Source organism: Callospermophilus lateralis, chromosome 7, assembly GCF_048772815.1.
Source record: "Callospermophilus lateralis isolate mCalLat2 chromosome 7, mCalLat2.hap1, whole genome shotgun sequence".
NCBI classification, from domain to species: Eukaryota; Metazoa; Chordata; class Mammalia; order Rodentia; family Sciuridae; genus Callospermophilus; species Callospermophilus lateralis.
In genome coordinates, this window is record NC_135311.1 from 73,859,487 (window position 1) to 73,873,983 (window position 14,497).

The window sequence follows — 14,497 nt, forward strand, 5'->3', positions numbered from 1 at the left end:
CCACTATAGCCAGACAGCACTAACCAGGGCTGCATAGCAGAAGCAGATAATTAGTTGTATATTTCAGCCAACTAGAAACCATGGTGTGAGGTTGGGAAAAAGGTACGTTCAGGACCTAAATGGCTTATATTGCACTATATCCCTATTTTCCAATTTAAGAAGATACTTTGAAAAGGAACCACTTCCCCAAAAAGATCATGTTGAACTTTTTAAATAAAAAATTTATTGTGTATATTTAGAATGTATAACCTGATGTCATGGCAATAGATATAGATAGTTTGAAGGTTATCATAGTGAAGCAAATTAACGTATCTATTATCTCACATAATTGCTCTTTGTTGTTGTTGTTGGGGTGTGTCATAATGGGCAAAAGGGGGAGAAATAAAGAATGTCCATACACTTCTTTCCTTTTTAATGCTTTATTTACTCAAATCACTCAATACAATTTCACTCTATAGGTTCTTAATCAAGAAAACGACAATCCTTAATGCTAGGCACTGAATAGACATAATCAATTCACAGCAAACAATTCTAGACTAATTAATTCACAGCAAACCATTTTAGATTAATTAATTCTAAGCACTGCAAAAACACTTAATCATGACAGGCTAATGACAGACATTCCCTCTGCATGCTAAGTTCAAGTGTCAGATCAAAAGTCTCAAGCCTTAGGCTTTAAGTCCATCAGATACACATTCACTCAGACCTTGGTGATCAGGTTCGGAACCAAGGCAGGCTTCTCCTGGGGTGGAGCTGACAGCTGGTTGAGGAGAGGGTCATAGGGAGAAGTTGCAGCTCTCACCAAGATCAAGATGTGGCTGTAGAGTTTGAGAGCGGTGCAGAAAACGCAGAGGATCAGCAAACAATGAAAAGTGTTGGGATGTCAGTCCAGGTCCTCAACAGGCTCTCAGCATAAGGGCATCAGTATCGGCCAGCTGAATGTCTGTTCATTTGCTCTATTATTTATACTAAAATTGGGGGACTTTTGACCCCCATTTCAATCCTTATCAGCTACCACCAGATTTCTCACTGAGTGACATCATTTACCCTGGGGTTAAAACATCTGGTCTGGTGGTCCCCACCCTGATCTTTTCATCTTTCCCTCTTATCCAGAGGACAGCCTGCCAGAGGCTTCACTCTGAGTTTATCAGGGTGGGAAAAAGTGACTCTTTTGTGCCAGAGATGTGCTCTACTGTAGGTTTCAAACTGGGGTTTTTAAAATGGAATTGCTTATGCTCAGGCCTATGGTTATCCTCACAGTGTGCTGGTGGTAGAGCACCTAAAATCTCTGGTGGCCTGAGATCCATGATGACCTTATAGAGACATTTAGAGTGCTTGAAGCCCATAAGAATAAACTAAGATAGCAGGAAAGCCATGATTAAAAGCTGATGAGGTAACATAGTGACTCCAGAGATTTTTCTTTCTCATCATAGAAGTATGCTTGGAATTCAGAATAAGTATGTTACAGTTATGTTAATTAATTGAAAAGGGAAACTGTGAGTTTTAGATAGCCTAAAAATTCCAAGTGGAACATTAAATTAGATGTGTTAAATTTCTAGAAATGTGCTCCAACATTTTCACAGCAGACTTAATATTAACAGGAAGCAAGAACATACATACACACACACACACACACACACACGGAAGCTATATCCCCAGGGGCAGTGGGACTGAGAAAGAAAATCAGAAGTTTTAAAATTAGCTCAGTTTTTACACCTCTCTGGCTTTGCATGCCTTCCTGACTTATCCTCTCCAAGTTCTGTGGTTAGAACATAAACTTCTGTGAGGATTAGTATACCTCAAGTACCTGTAATATTTCATGTGGAAAAAAAATGATCGGATATGATGGATTACAAACTCAATGTAATGTAACTACAGTCTTCCTTGTAGAAATATGGCATCCAAACTGGGCATGGTGGCACAAGCCTGTAATCCCAGCGGCTCAGGAGACTGAGGCAGGAGGATCGTGAGTTCAAAGCCAGCCTCAGCAACAGCGAGGTGCTTAGCAACTCAGTAAATAAAATACAAAATAGGGCTGGGGTTGTGTTCAGTGATCAAGTGCCCCTGAGTTCAATCCCTAGTACAAAAAAAGAAAAAAGAAATATGGCATCCAGAATAAAGCAAGTAATAGCACCAGTCAGGCCATCCCCTCAAAGAGAAACACAGAGAACACCTCTCCTAGATTGGCAAAGGATCTGGGAAGACCAGTTGAAATATCTGGGGTATTTAGCCTCTTCCAGACTGTGCAGCCTAATCATATTCTTCTTGTTCTGCTCTCTCACTTCCTGGCTTGTGCACCTAGTAGGTGTCCTCTCTACCATATTTTTTATATTCATTATTTCTACTGACCTTGAAGTTTTGACTTAAAGATAATTTACGTTACTCAAGGTGGAATTTCTGATATCTTGGCCCTGCCCTACTCCCACCCCTGGAACTAGTACAATGCCTGGCACCTGTGCTGAAGTTTTTTACTTAGAAGTCCTATTATCAGAGAGACTTTTGTAACTAGCCTATGTTTAATAACAATGCTCCTATCTTCCTGAGACTCCTTATCTTTCCTTAGCCCATTTCTTTGCTACCTTGCATATTAAATATGTATTTTTTATTATGTCTCCCCTAACTAGAATGTAGTCTCCAACAGATGTTTTCTGTGTTGTTATTTGTTTGATGCTGTATACCCATCACCTGCTAGCATTGTAAAACAGTTAGCATCCAACAAATATTTCAAGCATTATTGGTAAATAGAGAAGTTTTAGAGTATTGAAACATAACGGTTGTCTTCAAATATTTAAAATGTTGCCTTATGAAAGGGAGCATAGATTAAAAAAAAACAAGTGACTGTTGAGGATAAAAGTAAAACAACTTATTTATTAAACAGTATTTTTAGTTTCTGTGCTTAGACCCTTGGGAGATAGTGAGCTCCATAAAGGCATGACTAGAGTCCAGGTCTCCCAGTTCACATGCAATTGTTTCTCTAGAAATCATTATTCCTCTCAGAAAAATAAGGATTAAGAACAATTTAGGTGAAAAATCTGTATCAAGAGTAGTCTAGCAGCTGGGTATAGTGGTGCACTCCTGTAATCCAGCAGCTTGGGAAGCAGAGGCAGGAGGATCGCAAGTTCAAAACCAGCCTCAGTAACAGCAAGGCGCTAAGCAACTTAGTGAGACCCTGTCTCTAAATTTACAAAATAGGGCTGGTGATGTGACTCAGTGGTTGAGTGCCACTGAGTTTAATCCCTGGTACCAAAAAAAAAAAAAAAGAGTAGCCTAGCCCTTCATGTGACAGCTTGAAGAATAGATTCCTGATTTAGCCATGTCCTAGGCTTTGTAACTCACTGGTTCCATCCTAGTTACATTACTACCTACTGACTCTTATTTAATATTATTAAACTCTCAATTAAGTCTAAACCAAAGGAGTCATTTGCCCTTCCTATCCACAAGAGACATTTGACAATGTCTCTAAACATTTTTGATTGTTACAACTGGGAATAAAAGAATTGCTAGTGGCTTGCAGTAGGCAAAGAAGAGACTAAGGATGCTTAAATATCCTGCAAGGGAAGCTCCTCAATTTATAAATGAGAAAAGGGAAACTCTGCAACTGAGCCTGGCAAAGTAGAGATCATGAAGTTAAATCAAGGTGACATTTCATAAAGGAAGTTATATAATGAAATGACATAAAGGATTTACATAAAGTAAAAGACTAATCTATGCAGGTTTAAGGACATAAACTTATTGGTATTTTTAAAGTCTGATGATAAACTGTCACTTGAAGATCTTATGTAAATTCTGGAATTAAAAAGAGAGAATCTGTTGTCATTCAAAGGCAGTGTTTTCATTACAGCCAAATAACCAACATAACCATTCATGTAAATTTGATTCTCCTTTAGGAAATCATCTTAATTCTATTATAAACTGCTTTATATAGTACATTTAAAATTGAATCACTTCTCAGTAGTGTATTAACTAGAGGAATAAAAAATACTAATGAAAACTTTCTTATTAGAATCATATTTTGTTTCATTTTACTACTTGACCTATTTTGTGCAGTTTTACATTGGGGTTGCCCTGCCCTGTCTTGTTGGGTTTGAAGTATTTTGTTTGATATTAACCTGTTCTGAGTACTAAGCCAAAATGAACTGTATAAAATCAGTAGTAGAAATATTTTCTTCATTCTTCTGTGATAAATTCCTCTTTCACAGTCAAATATGGGATATTGTATTGAAACCTCAGTGAGATATTGCAAATGTCAGAAACATCCTACATGGGGTAAAATATTATAGCTGTTTATCATTTTTACAATGTTGATCCAAAATGGAGAAACTTACACAGCAAAGTTCACTCTAAACCTCTTTATATTTAAAAGGCTATCTCTATTACAGCATTTCAGTAGTGAGGCACAACTTTTATATATTCTCTGCTTGAGATTGTAATCGCAAACCATGCAAACTAAGAAATGTCCAGCATGAGCTGGGGATGTGGCTCAAGCTGTAGCACGCTCACCTGGCATGCATACAGCCCAGGTTCAATCCTCAGCACCACATACAAACAAAGATGTCGTGTCCGCTGAAAACTAAAAGAAAAATAAATAAATATTAAAAATTTTTTTCTCTCTCTCTCTTAAAAAGAAATGTCCAGCAGGCAATCATGTTGGAATACTCTACCCTTTTTAAGTTACTATGAGTTATTTGTTTTAGCTGTCACAGTGTGTTAAGAATCAACAGCTGGGGCTGGGGCTAGGGCTCAGCAGTGGAGCGCTAGCCTAGCACACATGAGGCCCTAGGTTCAATCCTCAGCACCACATAAAAATAAACAAGTGAAATGGAGATATTGTGTCCAACTACAACTAAAACAATAAATAAATATTTAAAAAAAAAATCAACAGCTTTGGCAATAAAATATTAAGTCATAATATAATGTCAAAATTACATAAAACTCAGGTGGAGATTAAATTTTATTTGCGTCTTATAACTAATAATCTGAGTTTGTCTCAATATTTAGCATTAACAAGCTGACTTTGAGCAAACATACAAGGCCTTAACAATGGTTGCTGTTTCATTTTGAAAACGTCAGCATAACATTTGACATATATAGTTAAACATTTCTAATTTCTAAATCAATACTAATTAATTTTATCAACATTTCCCTCAGTTATTTGATAACAATTATCAAATACCTACTATTAGGCACTATTCTTTTTCTAGAAAATGAAAAGTTAACTAAGATATTTTAAGTGTTCTTAGGGACTTTCCAGGATATCTGTTCCATAGAATGCAAAAGTAGATGAAAACAAGGGAGGTGGCAAGTGAATAAGCAAAGTGGACATGGCATGTTTAAGTACTACTGAACAATGGACCTTCAACATATGAAGGTGATAGATAGAGAGTATTCCAGGTCAAGGAAATACCACATACGTGAATGACATAACTTGAAAGATTTGGTTATGGATGTTGTATAGGGGATGGTAAATGAAAATAAGGACCAAATCTTAATAAGAGGCAGTGGTGCATGATGACCAAGAATATTTATTCATTTTTGTTTGTTTGTTTGTTTATTATTTTGGTACTGAGGATTGAACCCAGGGGTGCTTTATCACTGAATTATACCCCAACTCCTATTTTTATTTTGAGATAGGGTCTAAGTTACCCAGACTGGCCTGCCACCTTCTTCAGCCTCCCAAGTAGCTGGGATTACAGGCATGGTCCACTCACTGCACCTGGTCTATACTTTTGTATTTAATTAACTTGGATTTTAATCCTACCTCTTCCCCTTATTTGCTTGTAACTTAACTATTCCATTTTCTTTTGTAAAATGGAAATATAACTTGGTACATAGTAAGATCTCAGTAAATGATAGGTATTCAAACTCTTAAAAAATTTATACTTTATTCTCTAAAAAATCCAGAGCCACTGAATGAGTTAACTAAATAATGGGATTATTAGATTTCCATTTTATAAGTAGAATGCAGTTATCATAGCAGAAAAAATAAAGTCAAAAAAGTCTAATTAGAAGCACAGGCAAAATATTATGTTTATGTAAATTCGGAAGTTATACCAGATTACCATAGTTTAGGGGCTTAAATAACAAGCATTTATTTCTCATAGTTCTTGAGGCGAACAAGTCTAAACTCAAGGTATCAGCTGAGTCCATATCTGGTGAGGGTCTTTTTCCTGGTTTGCAGAGGCCACCTTCTTCTTGTATCCTCACAGAGAAGAGACAGATCACTTCCTTCAAATCTCTTTTTATGCAGCTACTAATTTCATGTATGATAGCTGCACCCTCATGACCTAATTACCTCAAGCACATCAGGGCTTAGGCCTTCAGCCTTTAAATTGAAGGGGACAAAAACGTTCTGTTTACAGTCTGAACCAATACAGTTGCTATGAAGATGGAGAAGTATTTTGAAAGAATGAGGGTATCCATTTATAGTATATGAAGAAAAAGGAGATGTCTAAGAACATTGAAGTTTCTACCTTTAATGACTATAAGTGGGTGATAGGTAGAAATAACAGGAGAAACATGCTTAGACAATATTAACATTTTTAAATGTTGAAATTTATAATAGTTTATTAAAATGAGTAAATTTAGTTTCTAATAATATCAATAAAACAGGAACATACATATGAAACATATCATTCATGAATATGAATGATAGTTAAGTGCAAGAATTTTGAAATATTAAAGCAATTTTGAATAATATGGCTTGCTTCATGAGTAAAGGCAATGGTAGAGGCTCAATCTAAGTTATTTTGCTTACACCAAACCAAAAGCCATGCTTATACATATCATGCTTTGTTTCTATTTTTTTTCAGGGTCCCCAAGGCCCAAGAGGCCAACCAGGGCCTCCAGTGAGTATATTTACATTTATATCCATTAACCATTGATGAAGATAAACTTGCTTTGTTTGGGATGTCTACTAAATAAATAATTTTTTAAATTTTGTTATGTTGTAGGGGCCACCTGGAGCACCAGGTCCAAAAGTAAGTTTTCTTGGTTTAGTTTTTTTTTTCTGTTAGAATGTCATATACTTTTTTTAAGCTCCTTCTCTTAGTTCCCTATTAAAACTGTCCTTGAATCTCTCTGCTCTTCTGCTTAGCTGATACAGAGCTAGCCCACCTATATGCTAACTTGAAATTCAGGCCTCAGACTTCTTATCTATAAAATGAAAATAGTATCTCCTACTTTTGGGGTGGTTTTTGAATATTAAATAAGAAGTAAAGCATTTTACACAGTATTTGACACTTTTTAATACTGTGTTCAAAGAAATGCTACCACCCTCCATTTCTTCCTACTTCTGGGACATAGCTCTTCTTTTTAGATTTGTTGTTGTTATTGTTATTGTTGGGAAGGGTTATTTGGTTGTGTTTTTCAGTTTTGCTTTGTTTCTTTCCCTTGCCAGCCAGAATTACTCATTTTTTAGGTTTTATATGAATTTTTAATTGCTGGTGAATGTAGAAAATCTCAGACTTCTCATGTATTTTCTTGTTACCTAACCTGCCCTTATCTTTAAGGCAACACTTCTGTTGCTTTAGCTTTATACCCTTGGCCTCTGGTGTTCCAAGTTTGGTTTCTCTTAGGCTTTGTCTCCACTCTCATGGTTAGCAATTTCTTTCTTGTCCTTCTCCCTTCCAGAGGCCTCTCTTGAACCCCAACTTCATCCATATCCCATTTCTTAGCCTGCTGGTCAAATACACTGGTGCATGGTCACATTTATTGTCCAAAAGCTAGCAACTGTTGACTATACTATCACAAACAATGGTCATTCCTATGCCTTCCATATAATTATTTCATATGTAGGGCCATTTAGATCTCCGATTTAGATATCCGATTTAGATGGTTGTTCACTGTGTTCCACTCTCAGTGCATCAGGAACTCTTCATTTCCCTTAGTTTCTCATTGGGACAAGAAATAAACTTTCAAGCAAGGAGCCATGAGGAAGATTATCTACTTGGAAAAAGGAGACCTATTTCTCTATGATTTCTAGAAATCACTTTGCTTTTCTGACCATCTGACTGATAGATATTCCCTGCTTGACCCTTAATAGGATGTCTTTCTTCAAATCTTCAATTCACTCTTTATTTATCTTTTTTTCCCTTACCCCTTGTCCTTGGGTTATGAGTATGCTCATCAGTGACCTTCTCACCTTATAATGACTTTGATATATCATAGCTGTCTTCCCAAGAAGTAGCAAGTTTTTTCTTTAGGTTAAATTAGATATTTATTACAAGAGCTTTTCTCATGAACATGCATCTGGCATTAATATAGATTTTTCCAGTTTACACAGTATTTTTATATGAAGTATCAAAACCCCTATAGTAAGGAGATCCTGGAATTCTGTCCTCACTATACTGATGAAAAATGAATTCAAAGAAGGTAAGTGACTTCCTGTGACTGAATGCTGGGAAGTCTCAGAAGACTGAGGGCTTGAACTTCCAGGTCAATATTCTCTACACCTGACCGAGCTGTCCACGCTAGTGTGTTGAGCTCATTCTGCTGGCCCTGGCAGAACTGCCTTGAGCAGGTTCAGGGAGGAACTACAGAGGATGATGCTGCAGCAAGGTGGGAAGTCATATTTTTCATCTGTCAAGCCTGCTTAATCTCTGAGTAGTACTGCAATGTAGTGTTAACATCCAGGTACCTATGTTCTGTGATCCATGACACTCATCCACTCTGGCAGGAGTCCATCCAGGAGAGAGTCAGCATTAACTTGCCTCATGTGATAACCACTCTTTTTCATTTTAGTCTTCTTCATGTCCAATATTTAAAGAATTATATTTAATTGTCAAATTAGAGATGTTTATTGAAAACTTGGGCTCATATCCCTCTCTTATTTGGAAAATGTGTATATTCCTAAAATGAAATAGGGTATGTGAAAAATATGAGTAGGAATATAAACTTTGAGGAATAATAAGTAAAATTAAATTAGAAAATACATATGCATGACAAAGTACAGGTACTCAATAACTGTTAGTTTCTTTGTTTCCTTCTTGTCTTCCTTTCTCTCGTTTTCTTGACCAATATGAAAACAAATTCCTATATATAATCTTTCTGGAACTTGCAGAATCCAGTGTGAGAAAGTAGCAGTATACCCCTGCTGAGGATAAAACTTGTAGAGCAGAAATCTACATGACAATATGAAGACACCAAAAATATTGTTTCCAAAGATGACTTGTGATCATATCTTCTGTGAAACTCTTTTTAATTCCATCCTCTCATCACACTGAAAGGTAGAACTGATACTTTTTCATTTATACGTTTATTTTCATGTTAGTCTCCCTACTAGATTGTGAGCTTTCTGGAGGTAGAGACTATTTTTTAACTTTTCTTTTCTATTCAAGGCCTTAATAAGTGTTTACAAAATGAATGAATGCATACATTCAAAACACACACAAACACACACATACACACACACATCACATCACATCTCCTGGAAATTTTAGAGTGAATCATCCAAACGAAAAAGTTTCACTTAGAGAGAACCAGTGTCTAGAATGGAATGCATTCATATAATTACAACTAGAAGCCTTTTCAGTAATTATTTAGCAGGTATATCAGACTGTGAGTTGTGATTGGTCAGTAGGCTATGAGAACAACTTAGTGAGTCTCATTCAGCATTCTTTTGAAATGAAATAGAATAGAAAAAATGGATAGTAGCTGCTTAATGGGTATGGGTTTTCTTTTGGGGATTATCAAAATGTTCTGAAAGTAGAGATTGGTAATGGTATTACAACATTATTAGAATATATAAAAAACAATTGAATTCTACTTTTTAAATGGTCTATGTAGTGAATTTTATGTTGTAAATTTTACCTCAATAAGAAAGCAAACATTTTAAAAAAATCAGTCTATCATCAATAGTAAGGATGTTGTTGTGTAAAAAAAATGTTTCAGTTTAATATATGTGTGAACCTTGTAATATAAAGTCTGTTTCTTACAAAATAGATGTGTGTCAATATAAGTTCGGAAACCTCTAGTTCAATCCAACCCCTTCTGGAACTAAATTAGCTTGCTCAGTTCCTAAAGAAGATCTAAAAGGACCTATTTCAGGAAAGGGAACATATGGCGATTTTGAATGTAAGAAAGGGTAATAATCAGACTTTAGTGTATGTTGATAAGTTCTTAGAAACTAAGAAATCTATTCTAGAATGTTAAGAGCTAAACATAAGTGATTGGCAGGGTAAGGGAAAGGGGTATATATTCCCCAAAGATAAACTTAAAATAACCCTTTTTACTCTAAACTTTTTAAATTTGGATTCATCAGAGCTTGGTGCTGATAACGCCAAGGTCGCGGGTTCGTTCCCCGTACGGGCCACCAAATGCCGCAGTCTGGCTGGGCACAATTCAGGAGCCACTTGTCAAAAGAAACTAACTTTATTTTTAGAACCGCACGTGCCAAACAAAACAGCTCCTCAGGAAAAAACCCTCAGAGCCCAACTGCCACCACTGGCTTCCCACAAGCCACACTCCCCAACCCAGCCTCTTCCTCCCACAATCCTCCTGCTATTGAGTCCGATTGGCTGCGTCACATGGGCGGAGCCAAAAAAGTCCCCCAATGAGCAGCTCCGTGGTCTGAAAGGGAAGGGAAACAGCCCAATGAGCATCACCGCAGAGGAGCCAAACAGCTAGATGTTGCTAGATGTTGCTGGGGCCGCTGTGAGCCAATCATCAGCTGGTAGTCTGAAAGGGCAGGGAAACAGCCCAATGAGCATCTCCACAGAGGAGCCAATCAGCTAGGTGTTGCTGGGTCCGCTGTGAGCCAATCATCAGCTGGCAGTCTGAAAGTTTGCTGGAGCCCCTTCGGCTATGGCTCTCAACAGGGTATGTGTGTCTTGGTTTGATATATGAGGTGAAAACAATAATCATTTAAAATTAGTAAATGAAATAAGGAATTCTAAACTTTATCCCAATTAAAAGGTCAAATATGGAACTTCAATTGGGACTTAAGAGGGGGCAGCTGCTGGCACAGTCCTTGTTCCCTAGAGCCAACAACACCTCCATATGGAAAAGGTGAAATTAGTTCCTAATAAATCAGTTTTTCATTTCACCATCCAGTCATCTTGAGATTTCAGAAGTTTGAAAATACTCAAAATACTAAGGTGCCAAGACTAGATCTATGTTATACTCAAAATAAATTAGGAGAAAATTGTGAAGATTACATTCCCTAAAATATCATGGATCCCCCTAATTCTCCTCATTATTCCACACTGTGAGGTGACTCACTAAGTTATAACAATCTGGTCACTCTTTGTTCTATGTTTTTCATTTTACATGCTTGTTTTTAAAACATTAAGAAACTTTCATGTAGTAATATGTTCTCTTTAACTAGAGTACATAGAGGAAGCTATTTTCATGCACCTCCTCCTTCACTGTACTGAATGACTTTCTAGACAAATCCTCCTAATCCAGTCTGCACAGGCCTTCCCTCCCTAAAGGATATCCTTGGAGAAAAAAAAAAATCAACAAATTCAACAAATAGAGTTACTGCTGTATGTTAAGCATAAACTGAGCTTTGGGAATAGAATGGGAATTACAGAAATACAAACTCACTGAGAAAATTCACAAGTGACCTAGTGCTGTGAAATTCCTTTTCTTTCTAATGCCTACCCAAAAAAAATACTTTTAATAAGTTTTAGCTTGCACTAATAGTGGTTAAAATTGCTTCTACATTAGCATGAATTAAGTACCAAACCATACACTACTAATATAGTAATAGTCATTCCATTCTTCACTGCCACACACTCAAAGAAAATAAATCAGTCATGTCACTTAAGAATACCTGTAATCTGACACTAGTATGGCAGTATGTATAAACATGGCTGTATAATCAGTGTGATCCTGCATTCTGTACACGTGGGAATAATAACAATTCATACCCCATTTGAAACAAGTGTATGATATATAATATGTCAAGATCAATGTAATGTTTTGAGCAACTAATAAATTTCTGATGTTTAAAAAAAAAGAATACCTATAATCTGTTCAATCCATTTCTGTTGGTAAGCACTTAAATTGTGTCTAATCTTTTGTAAATACAAATGCTCTGTCGTTATACATATCACTTTACATAGGTATATATAATTTTCTGTATACAGAATATCTATAGCACCATCTCCCAAAAGTGAGATGGTTGGCACTAAGGGATAAGGACTGTATTTATTTATTATTTTTAATTATGGTAAAATATACATCACAGGAAGTGAAGATGGTGGAGTGAGGAGCGCCTGGGCCATTTGGCCGTTTGGCCTCTGGGCTGGGGGCGTGCAGGCCCCCGGGAAGCCGACTGCATCTGACGGACCATGTGAGAATTCTTGTCACACAGGATGAACACTTTCCTTACATTTAGGTGCTTTTTATTCATCTCAAAACAAAATTCTGAACTCAGGATGTGGCCAGTATTTCTATGTTGTCTTCTAGAGCAAGTAGTCCTGCTTCTTTTTTTTTTTTTTTAATTTTTATTGTTGGTTGTTCAAAACATTACATAATTCTTGATATATCATATTTCACACTTTGATTCAAGTGGGTTATGAACTCCCATTTTTACCCCGTATACAGATTGCAGCATCACATCGGTTACACATCCACTGTTTTACATATTGCCATACTAGTGTCTGTTGTATTCTGCTGCCTTTCCTATCCTCTGCTATCCCCCCTCCTGTCCCCTCCCTTCCGCTCCAATCTTCTCTCTCTACCCCATATACTGTAATTCATTTCTCCCCCTTGTTTTTTTCCCTTTCCCCTCACTTCCTCTTGTATGTAATTTTGTATAACCATGAGGGTCTCCTTCCATTTCCATGCAATTTCCCTTCTCTCTCCCTTTCCCTCCCACCTCTCATCCCTGTTTAATGTTAATCTTCTTCTCATGCTCTTCCTCCCAACTCTGTTCTTAGTTACTCTCCTTATATCAAAGAAAACATTTGGCATTTGTTTTTTAGGGATTGGCTAACTGCTTGATGTTGGGTGGTATATTCTATATATGTCAATTAAGTCTAGGTTATTAATTGTGTTATTGAGTTCTATAGTTTCTTTATTCAACTTTTGTTTGGAAGATCTGTCCAGTGGTGAGAGAGGTGTGTTGAAGTCTCCCATAATTATTATATGGTGGTCTATTAGACTCTTGAACTTGAGAAGAGTTTGTTTGATGAACATAGCTGCACCATTGTTTGGGGCATATATATTTATGATTGTTATGTCTTGTTGGTGTATGGTTCCCTTGAGCAGTATGTAGTGTCCCTCTTTATCCCTTTTGATTAACTTTGGCTTGAAATCTATTTTATTTGACATGAGTATGGAGACTCCTGCTTGTTTCCGAAGTCCATATGAGTGATATGATTTTTCCCAACCTTTCACCCTCAGTCTATGTATGTCTTTTCCTATCAAATGCATCTCCTGTAGGCAGCATATTGTTGGGTCTTTTTTTTTTTAATCCATTCTACTAGCCTGTGTCTCTTAATTGGTGAGTTTAAGCCATTAACATTTAGGGTTATTATTGAGATATGGGTTGTTCTTCCAGCCATATTTGTTTATTTATGTTACTTAACATGGTTTGTTTTTCCTCTTTGATTATTTTTTCCCCTTTACTGTACTACCTCCCACTGTTGGTTTTCATTGTTATTTTCCATTTCCTCTTCCTGTAATGTTTTCCCGAGGATGTTTTGAAGAGATGGTTTTCTAGCTGCAAATTCTTTTAACTTTTGTTTATCGTGGAAGGTTTTAATTTCATCTTCCATCCTGAAGCTTAATTTCACTGGATACACAATTCTTAGTTGGAACCCATTTTCTTTCACGTTTGAAATATGTTATTCCAGGATCTTCTAGCTTTCAGAGTCTGTGTTGAAAGATCAGCTGTTATCTTGATTGGTTTACCCCTAAATGTAATCTGCTTCCTTTCTCTTGTAGCTTTTAAAATTCTCTCCTTATTCTGTATGTTGGGCATCTTCATTATAATGTGTCTAGGTGTGGATCTCTTATGATTTTGCACATTCGGCGTCTTGTAGGCTTCTAGGATTTGGGATTCTGTCTCATTCTTCAAGTCTGGGAAGTTTTCTCGTATTATTTCGTTGAACAGATTGCTCATTCCTTTGGTTTGGACCTCTATACCTTCCTGTATCCCAATGACTCTTAAGTTTGGTCTCTTTATGTTATCCCATATTTCTTGGATGTTCTGCTCATGGTTTCTTAACAGTCTTGCTGAGCTGTCTATGTTCTTTTCAAGTTGAAATACTTTGTCTTCATTGTCTGATGTTCTATCTTCTAGGTGTTCTACTCTGCTGGTAGTATTCTCATTTGAGTTTTTAAGTTGGTTTATTGCTTCCTGCATTTCTAGGATTTCTGTTTGTTTTTTATAACCTCTATCTTCTTGTATAGTTGATCTTTTGCTTCTTGAATTTGTTTATGTAATTCATTGTTGAAGTGGTCTTTCATTGTCTGATTTTGCTGTCTAATGTCTTCCTTGAGACTCCAGATCATCTGAAGCATGTATATCCTGAATTCTTAATCTGAC

At 36.6% G+C, this 14,497-nt stretch overlaps 1 protein-coding gene across 1 annotated transcript in view; it reads left to right on the forward strand.

The window, feature by feature from the left end:
• The window catches only part of Col24a1 (collagen type XXIV alpha 1 chain), a 367,698-nt gene that overhangs the window by 329,486 nt on the left and 23,715 nt on the right, over positions 1-14,497 (forward strand). The window contains exons 54-55 of the mRNA XM_076862570.1: positions 6,810-6,845; positions 6,951-6,977. Of these exons, the coding sequence (XP_076718685.1) occupies positions 6,810-6,845; positions 6,951-6,977 (63 nt within the window). The remainder of the gene's footprint in view (positions 1-6,809; positions 6,846-6,950; positions 6,978-14,497) is intronic.